Raw genomic sequence first — 14,700 nt, 5'->3', positions numbered from 1 at the left:
TATACACTGTTTACTGTGTTTATAACAAAGGTACTTTGTATACACTGTTTACTGTGTTTATAACAAAGGTACTTTGTATACACTGTTTATAACAAAGGTACATTGTATACATTGTTTATAACAAACGTACTTTGTATACACTGTTTATAACAAAGGTACTTTGATTACACTGTTTATAACAAAGGTACTTTGTATACACTGTTTATAACAAAGGTACTGTGGATACACTGTTTACTGTTTATAACAAAGGTACTTTGTATACACTGTTTATAACAAAGGTACTTTGTATACACTGTTTATAACAAAAGTACACACTGTAATAACAAAGGAACTATGTATACACTGTTTACTGTTTATAACAAAGGTACTTTGTATACACTGTTTATAACAAAGGTACTTTGTATACACTGTTTATAACAAAGGTACTTTGTATACACTGTTTATAACAAAGGTACTTTGTATACACTGTTTACTGTGTATAACAAAGGTACTTTGTTTACACTGTAACAAAGGTATAACTAATTTGTATACACTGTTTATAACAAAGGTACTTTGTATACACTGTTTATAACAAAGGTACTTTGTATACACTGTTTATAACAAAGGTACTTTGTATACACTGTTTATAACAAAGGTACTTTGTTATAACAAAGGTACTTTGTTTACACTGTTTATAACAAAGGTACTTTGTATACACTGTTTATAACAAAGGTACTTTGTATACACTGTTTACTGTTTATAACAAAGGTACTTTGTATACACTGTTTATAACAAAGGTACTTTGTATACACTGTTTATAACAAAGGTACTTTGTATACACTGTTTATAACAAAGGTACTTTGTATACACTGTTTATAACAAAGGTACTTTGTATACACTGTTTACTGTGTTTATAACAAAGGTACTTTGTATACACTGTTTATAACAAAGGTACTTTGTATACACTGTTTATAACAAAGGTACTTTGTTTACACAAAGGTACTTTGTATACACTGTTTATAACAAAGGTACTTTGTTTACACTGTTTACTGTTTATAATAAAGGTACTTTGTTTACACTGTTTATAACAATGGTACTTTGTTTACACTGTTTACTGTTTATAACAAAGGTACTTTGTATACACTGTTTATAACAAAGGTACTTTGTATACACTGTTTATAACAAAGGTACTTTGTATACACTGTTTATAACAAAGGTACTTTGTATACACTGTTTATAACAAAGGTACTTTGTATACACTGTTTACTGTTTATAACAAAGGTACTTTGTATACACTGTTTATAACAAAGGTACTTTGTATACACTGTTTATAACAAAGGTACTTTGTATACACTGTTTATAACAAAGGTACTTTGTATAAACTGTTTATAACAAATGTACTTTGTATACACTGTTTACTGTTTATAACAAAGGTACTTTGTTTACATAACAAAGGTACTTTGTATACACTGTTTATAACAAAGGTACTTTGTATACACTGTTTACTGTGTTTATAACAAAGGTACTTTGTATACACTGTTTATAACAAAGGTACTTTGTATACACTGTTTATAACAAAGGTACTTTGTTTATAACAAAGGTACTTTGTATACACTGTTTATAACAAAGGTACTTTGTATACACTGTTTATAACAAAGGTACTTTGTATACACTGTTTACTGTGTTTATAACAAAGGTACTTTGTTTACACTGTTTATAACAAAGGTACTTTGTATACACTGTTTATAACAAAGGTACTTTGTATACACTGTTTATAACAAAGGTACTTTGTATAAACTGTTTACTGTTTATAACAAAGGTACTTTGTTTACACTGTTTATAACAAAGGTACTTTGTATACACTGTTTATAACAAAGGTACTTTGTATACACTGTTTACTGTTTATAACAAAGGTACTTTGTATACACTGTTTATAACAAAGGTACTTTGTATACACTGTTTACTGTGTTTATAACAAAGGTACTTTGTATACACTGTTTATAACAAAGGTACTTTGTATACACTGTTTATAACAAAGGTACTTTGTATACACTGTTTACTGTTTATAACAAAGGTACTTTGTATACACTGTTTACTGTTTATAACAAAGGTACTTTGTATACACTGTTTATATAACAAAGGTACTTTGTATACACTGTTTATAACAAAGGTACTTTGTATACACTGTTTATATAACAAAGGTACTTTGTATACACTGTTTATAACAAAGGTACTTTGTATACACTGTTTATAACAAAGGTACTTTGTATACACTGTTTACTGTTTATAACAAAGGTACTTTGTATACACTGTTTACTGTTTATAACAAAGGTACTTTGTATACACTGTTTATAACAAAGGTACTTTGTATACACTGTTTACTGTTTTATACAAAGGTACTTTGTATACACTGTTTATAACAAAGGTACTTTGTATACACTGTTTATAACAAAGGTACTTTGTTACACTGTTTACTGTGTTATAACAAAGGTACTTTGTATACACTGTTTATAACAAAGGTACTTTGTATACACTGTTTACTGTGTTTATAACAAAGGTACTTTGTATACACTGTTTATAACAAAGGTACTTTGTATACACTGTTTATAACAAAGGTACTTTGTTTTATAACAAAGGTACTTTGTATACACTGTTTATAACAAAGGTACTTTGTATACACTGTTTACTGTGTTTATAACAAAGGTACTTTGTATACACTGTTTATAACAAAGGTACTTTGTATACACTGTTTATAACAAAGGTACTTTGTATACACTGTTTACTGTTTATAACAAAGGTACTTTGTATACACTGTTTATAACAAAGGTACTTTGTATACACTGTTTATAACAAAGGTACTTTGTATACACTGTTTATAACAAAGGTACTTTGTATACACTGTTTATAACAAAGGTACTTTGTATACACTGTTTATAACAAAGGTACTTTGTATACACTGTTTACTGTTTATAACAAAGGTACTTTGTTTACACTGTTTATAACAAAGGTACTTTGTATACAATGTTTATAACAAAGGTACTTTGTATACACTGTTTACTGTTTATAACAAAGGTACTTTGTATACACTGTTTATAACAAAGGTACTTTGTATACACTGTTTACTGTTTATAACAAAGGTACTTTGTATACACTGTTTATAACAAAGGTACTTTGTATACACTGTTTATTACAAAGGTACTTTGTATACACTGTTTATAACAAAGGTACTTTGTATACACTGTTTATATAACAAAGGTACTTTGTATACACTGTTTATAACAAAGGAACTTTGTTTACACTGTTTATAACAAAGGTACTTTGTATACACTGTTTATAACAAAGGTACTTTGTATACACTGTGTTTATAACAAAGGTACTTTGTTTATACACTTTGTATACACTGTTTATAACAAAGGTACTTTGTATACACTGTTTACTGTTTATAACAAAGGTACTTTGTATACACTGTTGATAACAAAGGTACTTTGTATACACTGTTTACTGTTTATAACAAAGGTACTTTGTTTACACTGTTTATAACAAAGGTACTTTGTTTACACTGTTTACTGTTTATAACAAAGGTACTTTGTATACACTGTTTATAACAAAGGTACTTTGTATACACTGTTTATAACAAAGGTACTTTGTATACACTGTTTATAACAAAGGTACTTTGTATACACTGTTTATACCAAAGGTACTGTGTATACACTGTTTACTGTGTTTATAAAAAAGGTACTTTGTATACACTGTTTATAACAAAGGTACTTTGTATACACTGTTTATAACAAAGGTACTTTGTTTACACTGTTTATAACAAAGGTACTTTGTATACACTGTTTATAACAAAGGTACTTTGTTTACACTGTTTATAACAAAGGTACTTTGTATACACTGTTTAAAACAAAGGTACTGTGAATACACTGTATACTGTGTTTATAACAAAGGTACTTTGTTTACACTGTTTATAACAAAGGTACTTTGTATACACTGTTTATACCAAAGGTACTGTGTATACACTGTTTACAAAGGTACTTTGTATACACTGTTTATAACAAAGGTACTTTGTATACACTGTTTATAACAAAGGTACTTTGTATACACTGTTTATAACAAAGGTACTTTGTATACACTGTTTATAACAAAGGTACTTTGTATACACTGTTTATAACAAAGGTACTTTGTATACACTGTTTATAACAAAGGTACTTTGTATACACTGTTTATAACAAAGGTACTTTGTATACACTGTTTATAACAAAGGTACTTTGTATACACTGTGTTTATAACAATGGTACTTTGTATACACTGTTTATAACAAATGTACTTTGTATACACTGTTTATAAACAAAGGTACTTTGTTTATAACACTTTATAACAAAGGTACTGTTTACGGTTTATAACAAAGGTACTTTGTATACACTGTTTACTGTTGATAACAAAGGTACTTTGTTTACACTGTTGATAACAAAGGTACTTTGTATACACTGTTTATAACAAAGGTACTTTGTATACACTGTTTATAACAAAGGTACTTTGTATACACTGTTTATAACAAAGTGTTTATAACAAAGGTACTTTGTATACACTGTTTACTGTTTATAACAAAGGTACTTTGTATACACTGTTTATAACAAAGGTACTTTGTATACACTGTTTACTGTTGATAACAAAGGTACATTGTATACATTGTTTATAACAAAGGTACTTTGTATACACTGTTTATAACAAAGGTACTTTGTATACACTGTTTACTGTGTTTATAACAAAGGTACTTTGTATACACTGTTTATAACAAAGGTACTTTGTATACACTGTTTATAACAAAGGTACTTTGTATACACTGTTTACTGTTTATAACAAAGGTACTTTGTTTACACTGTTTATAACAAAGGTACTTTGTATACACTGTTTATAACAAAGGTACTTTGTATACACTGTTTATAACAAAGGTACTTTGTATACACTGTTTACACTGTATACACTGTTTATAACAAAGGTACTTTGTATACACTGTTTACTGTTTATAACAAAGGTACATTGTATACATTGTTTATAACAAAGGTACGTTGTTTACACTGTTTATAACAAAGGTACTTTGTATACACTGTTTATAACAAAGGTACTTTGCATACACTGTTTATAACAAAGGTACTTTATATACACTGTTTACTGTTTATAACAAAGGTACTTTGTATACACTGTTTATAACAAAGGTACTTTGTATACACTGTTTACTGTTTATAACAAAGGTACTTTGTTTACACTGTTTATAACAAAGGTACTTTGTTTACACTGTTTATAACAAAGGTACTTTGTTTACTGTGTTTATAACAAAGGTACTTTGTTTACACTGTTTATAACAAAGGTACTTTGTTTACACTGTTTATAACAAAGGTACTTTGTTTACACTGTTTACTGTGTTTATAACAAAGGTACTTTGTATACACTGTTTATAACAAAGGTACTTTGTATACACTGTTTACTGTGTTTATAACAAAGGTACTTTGTATACACTGTTTATAACAAAGGTACTTTGTTTACACTGTTTACTGTGTTTATAACAAAGGTACTTTGTATACACTGTTTATAACAAAGGTACTTTGTATACACTGTTTATAACAAAGGTACTTTGTATACACTGTTTACTGTGTTTATAACAAAGGTACTTTGTATACACTGTTTATAACAAAGGTACTTTGTATACACTGTTTATAACAAAGGTACTTTGTATACACTGTTTATAACAAAGGTACTTTGTATACACTGTTTATAACAAAGGTACTTTGTACACACTGTTTATAACAAAGGTACTTTGTATACACTGTACTTTGTATACACTGTTTATAACAAAGGTACTTTGTATACACTGTTTATAACAAAGGTACTTTGTTTACACTGTTTACTGTGTTTATAACAAAGGTACTTTGTATACACTGTTTATAACAAAGGTTCTTTGTATACACTGTTCATAACAAAGGTTCTTTGTATACACTGTTTACTGTTGATAACAAAGGTAATTTGTTTACACTGTTTATAACAAAGGTACTTTGTATACACTGTTTATAACAAAGGTACTTTGTATACACTGTTTACTGTATTTATAACAAAGGTACTTTGTTTACACTGTTTACTGTTTATAACAAAGGTACTTTGTATACACTGTTTATAACAAAGGTACTTTGTTTACACTGTTTATAACAAAGGTACTTTGTTTACACTGTTTATAACAAAGGTACTTTGTTTACACTGTTTACTGTTTATAACAAAGGTACTTTGTTTACACTGTTTACTGTTTATAACAAAGGTACTTTGTTTACACTGTTTACTGTTTTGTTAAACAGAGAACTTGTGATTTTCTAACTTATGAAAGGCAAATACATTGAGGAAAAGATGACCAAGAGATGTTTGATGTCAGTCTATCACAGACACACGGAATTGTCCACATGGGACTGGTTTTGTTGATTTGATTAGAGTCAAACATCCTACAGTGTCGTATATTGAAGCAATTGAGATTAACTTGTCCCTGTTGATAGATTGCCTTTATATTCCCTGACAATATTTTAAGGTTTCCGACAATACACACATGCTATTTTGGCTGGTAAAGAGATATGTTGGATTCCCGTGTTTTCTCGTCTTACCTTTAACATCAAGTAAGGTAGCAGACACATTATCTTTACTGGACGTAGTATGATAATAATAATCCAGTGTACAATCTAAATTTAAAGATCAGTACTGACAAACGGTGTGTCTGCACATGTCAAATCTAAGGCTCTTTGTTAGCTTTATGATTGGTTTCTTGAAGACATTTTGTATAACTGGATCAGCTTAACTGCTGTGCTGCGACAGTTAGTTTTATAAAAATGAATTGTATCATCCAAAAGATGCAGGGGTACAAAGCTATCTATTTTTGTCTAGACATGAGAATATGACAATACAATCTTTATAAGGTTGCAGTGAACTGGTACACTGATAACACAGACTTCATGTATCAGAAGACTGATCTATTAGTGAGAACAACACTAAAACAAAGTCAAAGAAACAAATAATTGTCTGCTGAATTTATCGCCCGTTTGATCAGTCATGGTGATTTTGAGGTGGGGTTTCTTTGAAGTAGCCGATCTTTAACTAATAAGACATGAAAAGCATTTCAAATGAAATCTTGAGCAATTTTGGGGAAATGTCTTGCCCAAGGACATAACCATGCCAGGACAGACCAGTCTATTTCTCGGTTCCTGGGACACATACAGCTACATGTTGGAAATGTTGAATCTACAATCATAATTGCTAACATCACAAAAGTCCTAGTGACTGTCATATGTTTAGGATTCACAATACCAACAAAAAGGTTTACATGTCATAACAAAAGCAATATATTCATCATGTATGTCATTGATACAAAATAGAATCACATAGAAAAACCTTGTATTAACAAGAAAATCCCTGTACTGACTCTACGAATTGCAATTTTCCTTTGTTTGACCACAACCAGCTCCATATCATGAGAGTTTTCATATCAGCTGCTTTTATTCAATTGTATACCCTTGAAAGAGTTTATAATTAAAGGTTATCATTACTATTGATAAATATTATCACATTAACTATTTCAACATTTAATTTATTGCTTTTACCTTCCCATTTTTGCAATTCCATAATGTTATCTTTTCCATGATGTATTTAACCAATTAACAAATCAAGGTGTTCCATTCAATATTTAGGTCGTTGTTACTATAAATAGTATCACTCTTTGCATACAAAGTGTCATTTTCAATTCAAGTGAAAAAGGACTATTTGTATATCTGGTAAAATCGAAAATGGAAAAAGACATAACTCTGAACAGGATTGTATGCCGTAACTACCATGAGAGAAAGCTTCCCTACCTACAGCACAAGTTACAAGAGATCCCAGATGGATCTTGGTACCCACCATTGAATGATCATCATCTGGTCTTTAAAAGATTTCTCCTTTCCTTTTCTTTCTTTTGCTCATTATTTTGAAAAAAAAAAAAAAAAAAAAAATGAAAATTCCTCCATGAAGTCTCAGGATGAGCAACAGCAAACTTTTATTGTCAAAATCCAAGATGGCCTCATTTCAGCTATTTTGTTTTTCCTTCTTCCATAAAATTGAAAAGGTAAAACACTAGACCAAATGGAGCCTACATAAGATATTTAGGAAAGATCCTGCCAATCCATCTTCTCCAGAAACCAGGACCAATAGGGCCTGTATCAATCACCTGGCTTTGATTGGCTGAAATTGCTGTATCAAAACTAAAGGAAAAGGAATTCTTGATTTCAAGGCACACAACATACACTATATATATTTCCCCATTTGGCTCGCATCTCTATCCTTAGGGGATCAGCCAAACAACCAAAGCATGTGACTGAATGGGGACAGAATGTTGACATCCCTAAAGAGGAAGCAGAATTTTAAAGAATTTTATAGAATTATCTATTTTCCATGATGGGCTCTTGCCATAGGCAGTCTCAAATTGTTTTTAATTTCTTCATCCAAGAATGCTTTAGAATCTGGGCAAAATTCCAACCACTTCGACAAGAGGAGTGGGAATTTAAAGCATTTGCTGTATGTCCCCTTTTGGGCCCCAATTCTAGGGGGCTAAGACTCATCGTATATACCAAACTGATTCTTCTTAGATGGAGTAGGACTTTACCTATATTCCCCTGTTGGGCCCCATCCCTCTCGCCGAGACCCACTAATACTTTGGTGTACAAAATTGATTCCACTTTACCCAAGAATGCTTCAGACCAAATTCTGGCAAAATCCAATCCATCCTACTGGTGGCCGCCTCTCTATCATGTTTTTTTTTCCAGATCAGCTCCCCCCCCCCCCCCCCCCAAAAAGTAAAACAAATACAAGTTTCAAATATTGTACATTTTATTAGATTTCATTCTACAATTAAAACCAATCTGTGCCAGCACAAGATGTCATTAACACATATTTAGTCACTCTTCTGTGAAAACTTCTTTGTCTACATCACAAAAAGACAAAAAAGTCTGGTTCACCTCATAATTCTCACTGTAATAGTATTGCATTCATTTCAAACATAAAAAAAAAAAACAATTTTCACTCTAAAGCAACCGTTTCAAGATAGCACAGACTCTTTCTCAAAATGTGTTTGAGAGGATTTGGAAGACATTTAATTGAACAAGAGGTAAACATTACTATAAATCCTTATCATAGAATGAGATTTCATAAATATTTTACAGAAATGGCTGATACCTAAAATAGTACTTAGAAATAAAAGAGTCTATGACATCCTACAAATTCTTAATGGGAGTGATGGCATCGAACTTGGTTTACATTACAGACTGTTTTGAGGTTAAACTAATTTGACTTATTCTGCAAATGTCTATATGTTAAGGAAGGATTTTTCCTGGAGAGATCCTAAGTATTTTATCTCATCGCCTCGTATACAAAGTTCCTCTGAAGGTGTTTTCATTTTCTTTTCCTGAAAGAACAAAGAAACTAGATTAGTTATCTTTAAATACTCAACAAAAGACAATGGATCGTATCCATTAAACCTGTCAACAACCTCAATAGCTATCTCTCAAATAGTATTAAGACTAGTCTTCATTTGGCCACCATTGAAATAAAAGGCAACCAGCTGTTTTTTGGGTTTTCTTTTTTTTTTAAATAATGGTATCATTGTATTTGTCATTCCCTTCAACCTTTTTATACAAATTTTCAACGTAATCAGATAATGTCATAATTTTGACCAATCAGATGCCTCCAATGTGTTTCCAAATGTCAAATTATAGGCTATAGTCAGCTGTAGCAGTTGATCACGTCTAAATAAAATCAGTAAAAGAGCTGAGAGTCCCTAACGTCTCTATGTAGTTTCAATGAAATCAGTACACAACATTAGGAGCAGTTTGGAAAAGATCAGTCTAATCAAAATCTTTATATTGCAATTTTTAGCACAATTGGGCAACATTTCGATTTTGACCAATCAGGACCCTCCATCACGTTTCCATAATAATAGTTCTGGAAACACCTGATGTGTCAAATTAAAGGCATTGATAAGTTACACCACTCAACAAAGTTTCAATAAAATTGATCAAAGGATTGATGAGTTACAGCCATTACATAAAAACCCTAACCTATTTACCATGTCAACCCAAATTTCTACTAAAAAAAACTGTATGCTCATTTGTACATAGTCCCTAATATTCCTGTATATTTAGATTCAGATTGGCTCACAGGTTAAGGAAAAAATATCAAGACAATTTTTAAACATAAAAGCGAATGTATAGTGACCTGGTTTCCATGGTAACCCAATTTTTGCTAAATGGTAGGAAACATTACTGTACTCCACAAGTTTAGGAGTATTCAGGGCAAACTTATTCTACAGACAGACAAGCTGATTCCAGTATACCCCCCTAACTTTGTCGCATGGGGTATAACAAAATTAGCAGCATTTCGTATTTTATTTCTTTATAATGGTTTATTGAATTTGGTTTATAAATAAAATTGTTCCTGTATAATTCATTGAAATACAAATTATACATCAAACTTTTAACATTACCTAGAAGGTTGGAAGACAGAAAAAGTAGGTGAAACCTATAGACACAAGTTACAATTGAAAGCTACTCTCTTTAATCTGATCTCAATAGCAATCTGTTTTGTACAAACCTGATACATTGATGTCCTCTCAAAGCTTTGCATGCCGCAATTCCTGAAATTAATGAGATGGTGAGAGGGGTTTTGAATTATTGCTTCTACAAACATAAGAAAACTTGTATCTATGCTGTATCTTGCCTATTTTCTAAATTATAAAATATAAACATCTAGGACACAGTGATATTGAAGTTGTCAACCATCTTATCTGTAGAAATGTAAAACAGTTTTATATCTTTTTCATGTTGTGGATATTTCATCATGGTTTACATTTCACACCTGTTTTTTTACCATTAGACTGACAGTATTTAAGACATATCACCAAAGAGATAGCCTCTAACAGTGTCTAAGACTACCATCAGAGAGACAGGCCTCTAACAGTGTCTAAGACTATCATCAGAGAGACAGGCCTCTAACAGTGTCTAAGACTACCATCAGAGAGACAGGCCTCTAACAGTGTCTAAGACTACCATCAGAGAGACAGGCCTCTAACAGTGTCTAAGACTATCATCAGAGAGACAGGCCTCTAACAGTGTCTAAGACATATCACCAAAGAGATAGCCTCTAACAGTGTCTAAGACATATCATCAGAGAGACAGGCCTCTAACAGTGTCTAAGACATATCACCAAAGAGATAGCCTCTAACAGTGTCTAAGACATATCACCAAAGAGATAGCCTCTAACAGTGTCTAAGACATATCACCAAAGAGATAGTCTCTAACAGTGTCTAAGACATATCACCAAAGAGATAGCCTCTAACAGTGTCTAAGACATATCACCAAAGAGATAGCCTCTAACAGTGTCTAAGACATATCACCAAAGAGATAGCCTCTAACAGTGTCTAAGACATATCACCAAAGAGATAGCCTCTAACAGTGTCTAAGACATATCACCAAAGAGATAGCCTCTAACAGTGTCTAAGACATATCACCAAAGAGATAGCCTCTAACAGTGTCTAAGACATATCACCAAAGAGATAGTCTCTAACAGTGTCTAAGACATATCACCAAAGAGATAGCCTCTAACAGTGTCTAAGACATATCACCAAAGAGATAGCCTCTAACAGTGTCTAAGACATATCACCAAAGAGATAGCCTCTAACAGTGTCTAAGACTATCATCAGAGAGACAGGCCTCTAACAGTGTCTAAGACATATCACCAAAGAGATAGCCTCTAACAGTGTCTAAGACATATCATCAGAGAGACAGGCCTCTAACAGTGTCTAAGACATATCACCAAAGAGATAGCCTCTAACAGTGTCTAAGACATATCACCAAAGAGATAGCCTCTAACAGTGTCTAAGACATATCACCAAAGAGATAGCCTCTAACAGTGTCTAAGACATATCACCAAAGAGATAGCCTCTAACAGTGTCTAAGACATATCACCAAAGAGATAGCCTCTAACAGTGTCTAAGACATATCACCAAAGAGATAGCCTCTAACAGTGTCTAAGACTACCATCAGAGAGACAGGCCTCTAACAGTGTCTAAGACTACCATCAGAGAGACAGGCCTCTAACAGTGTCTAAGACTACCATCAGAGAGACAGGCCTCTAACAGTGTCTAAGACATATCACCAAAGAGATAGCCTCTAACAGTGTCTAAGACATATCACCAAAGAGACAGGCCTCTAACAGTGTCTAAGACATATCACCAAAGAGATAGCCTCTAACAGTGTCTAAGACATATCACCAAAGAGATAGCCTCTAACAGTGTCTAAGACATATCACCAAAGAGATAGCCTCTAACAGTGTCTAAGACTATCATAAGAGAGACAGGCCTCTAACAGTGTCTAAGACTACCATCAGAGAGACAGGCCTCTAACAGTGTCTAAGACTACCATCAGAGAGACAGGCCTCTAACAGTGTCTAAGACTACCATCAGAGAGACAGGCCTCTAACAGTGTCTAAGACTACTATCAGAGAGACAGGCCTCTAACAGTATCTGAGATTATTATCACAGAGACAGGCCTCTAACAGTGTCTAAGACTATCATCAGAGAGACAGGCCTCTAACAGTGTCTAAGACTACCATCAGAGAGACAGGCCTCTAACAGTGTCTAAGACTACCATCAGAGAGACAGGCCTCTAACAGTGTCTAAGACTATCATCAGAGAGACAGGCCTCTAACAGTGTCTAAGACTATCATAAGAGAGACAGGCCTTTAACAGCATCTGAGACTATTATCACAGAGATAGGCATCTACCAGTAGTTGAGACTATCATCAGAGAGATAGGCCTCTAACACTATCTAACACTATCCTCAGATAGGTAGGCCTTTAATACTATTTGAGGCCATCATCAACGAGACAGGCCTCAAACAGTATCTGAGACTATTATCAAAGAGATAGTCATCTACCAGTATCTGAGATTATCATCAGAGAGACAGGCCTCTAACAGTATCTGGGATTATTATCAGAGATAAGCATCTACCAGTAGTTGAGACTATCATCAGAGAGACAGGCCTCTAACACTATCTAACACTATCATCAGATTGGTAGGCCTTTAATACTAGTTGAGGCCATCATCAACGAGACAGGCCTCAAACAGTATCTGAGACTATCATCAGAGAGACAGGCCTCTAACAGTATCTGAGATTATTATCAGAGAGACAGGCCTCTAACAGTATCTGGGATTATTATCTGAGAGACAGGCCTCTACCAGTATCTGAGATTATTATCAGAGAGACAGGCCTCTAACAGTATCTGAGATTATTATCACAGAGACAGGCCTCTAACAGTATCTGAGATTATTATCAGAGAGACAGGCCTCTACCAGTATCTGAGATTATTATCAGAGAGACAGGCCTCTAACAGTATCTGAGATTATCATCAGAGAGACAGGCCTCTAACAGTATCTGAGATTATCATCAGAGAGACAGGCCTCTAACAGTATCTGAGATTATTATCAGAGAGACAGGCCTCTACCAGTATCTGAGACTATCATCAGAGAGACAGGCCTCTAACAGTATCTGAGATTATTATCAGAGAGACAGGCCTCTACCAGTATCTGGGATTATTATCAGAGAGACAGGCCTCTAACAGTATCTGAGATTATTATCACAGAGACAGGCCTCTAACAGTATCTGGGACTATCATCAGAGAGACAGGCCTCTAACAGTATCTGGGACTATCATCAGAGAGACAGGCCTCTAACAGATTATCTCAGAGAGACAGGCCTCTAGATCTATCAGAGAGACAGGCCTCAGAGAGAGAGACAGGCCTCTAACAGTATCTGAGATTATTATCAGAGAGAGACAGGCCTCTACAGTATCTGAGATTATTATCAGAGAGACAGGCCTCTAACAGTAGATTATCATCAGAGAGACAGGCCTCTAACAGTATCTGAGATTATTATCAGAGAGACAGACCTCTAACAGTATCTGAGATTATTATCAGAGAGACAGGCCTCTAACAGTATCTGAGATTATTATCAGAGAGACAGGCCTCTACCAGTATCTGGGATTATTATCAGAGAGACAGGCCTCTAACAGTATCTGAGATTATTATCAGAGAGACAGGCCTCTAACAGTATCTGAGATTATTATCAGAGAGACAGGCCTCTACCAGTATCTGGGATTATTATCAGAGAGACAGGCCTCTAACAGTATCTGAGATTATTATCAGAGAGACAGGCCTCTAACAGTATCTGAGACTATTATCAGAGAGACAGGCCTCTAACAGTATCTGGGATTATTATCACAGAGACAGGCCTCTAACAGTATCTGAGATTATCATCAGAGAGACAGGCCTCTAACAGTATCTGGGATTATCATCAGAGAGACAGGCCTCTAACAGTATCTGAGATTATCATCAGAGAGACAGGCCTCTAACAGTATCTGGGATTATCATCACAGAGACAGGCCTCTAACAGTATCTGGGATTATTATCACAGAGACAGGCCTCTAACAGTATTTGAGATTATTATCAGAGAGACAGGCCTCTAACAGTATCTGAGATTATTATCAGAGAGACAGGCCTCTAACAGTATCTGAGATTATCATCAGAGAGACAGGCCTCTAACAGATTTTATTACTGTGCTTTCATCAAACTATGCTTACACAAGATGAACTGCTTCCTACACAAAAT

The 14,700-nt window shown here is 33.4% G+C and overlaps 1 protein-coding gene across 1 annotated transcript in view; it reads right to left on the bottom strand.

Annotated features, from left to right (window-relative positions):
• Positions 1-9,346: 9,346 nt before the first annotated feature.
• The window catches only part of LOC132549290 (protein MCM10 homolog), a 31,957-nt gene continuing 26,603 nt past the window's right edge, over positions 9,347-14,700 (bottom strand). Inside the window, exons 21-22 of the mRNA XM_060213212.1 lie at positions 10,630-10,672; positions 9,347-9,445 (exon numbers count right to left, since the gene is read on the bottom strand). Coding sequence (XP_060069195.1) covers positions 9,347-9,445; positions 10,630-10,672 — 142 coding nt within the window. The remainder of the gene's footprint in view (positions 9,446-10,629; positions 10,673-14,700) is intronic.

Source organism: Ylistrum balloti, unplaced genomic scaffold (genome assembly GCF_031769215.1).
Source record: "Ylistrum balloti isolate Yb309-2 unplaced genomic scaffold, AGI_CSIRO_Ybal_v1 Utg370052, whole genome shotgun sequence".
Taxonomy (NCBI): domain Eukaryota; kingdom Metazoa; phylum Mollusca; class Bivalvia; order Pectinida; family Pectinidae; genus Ylistrum; species Ylistrum balloti.
Note: the sequence above shows the minus strand (reverse complement) of the source record. Positions and strands in the feature narration are given on the sequence as shown.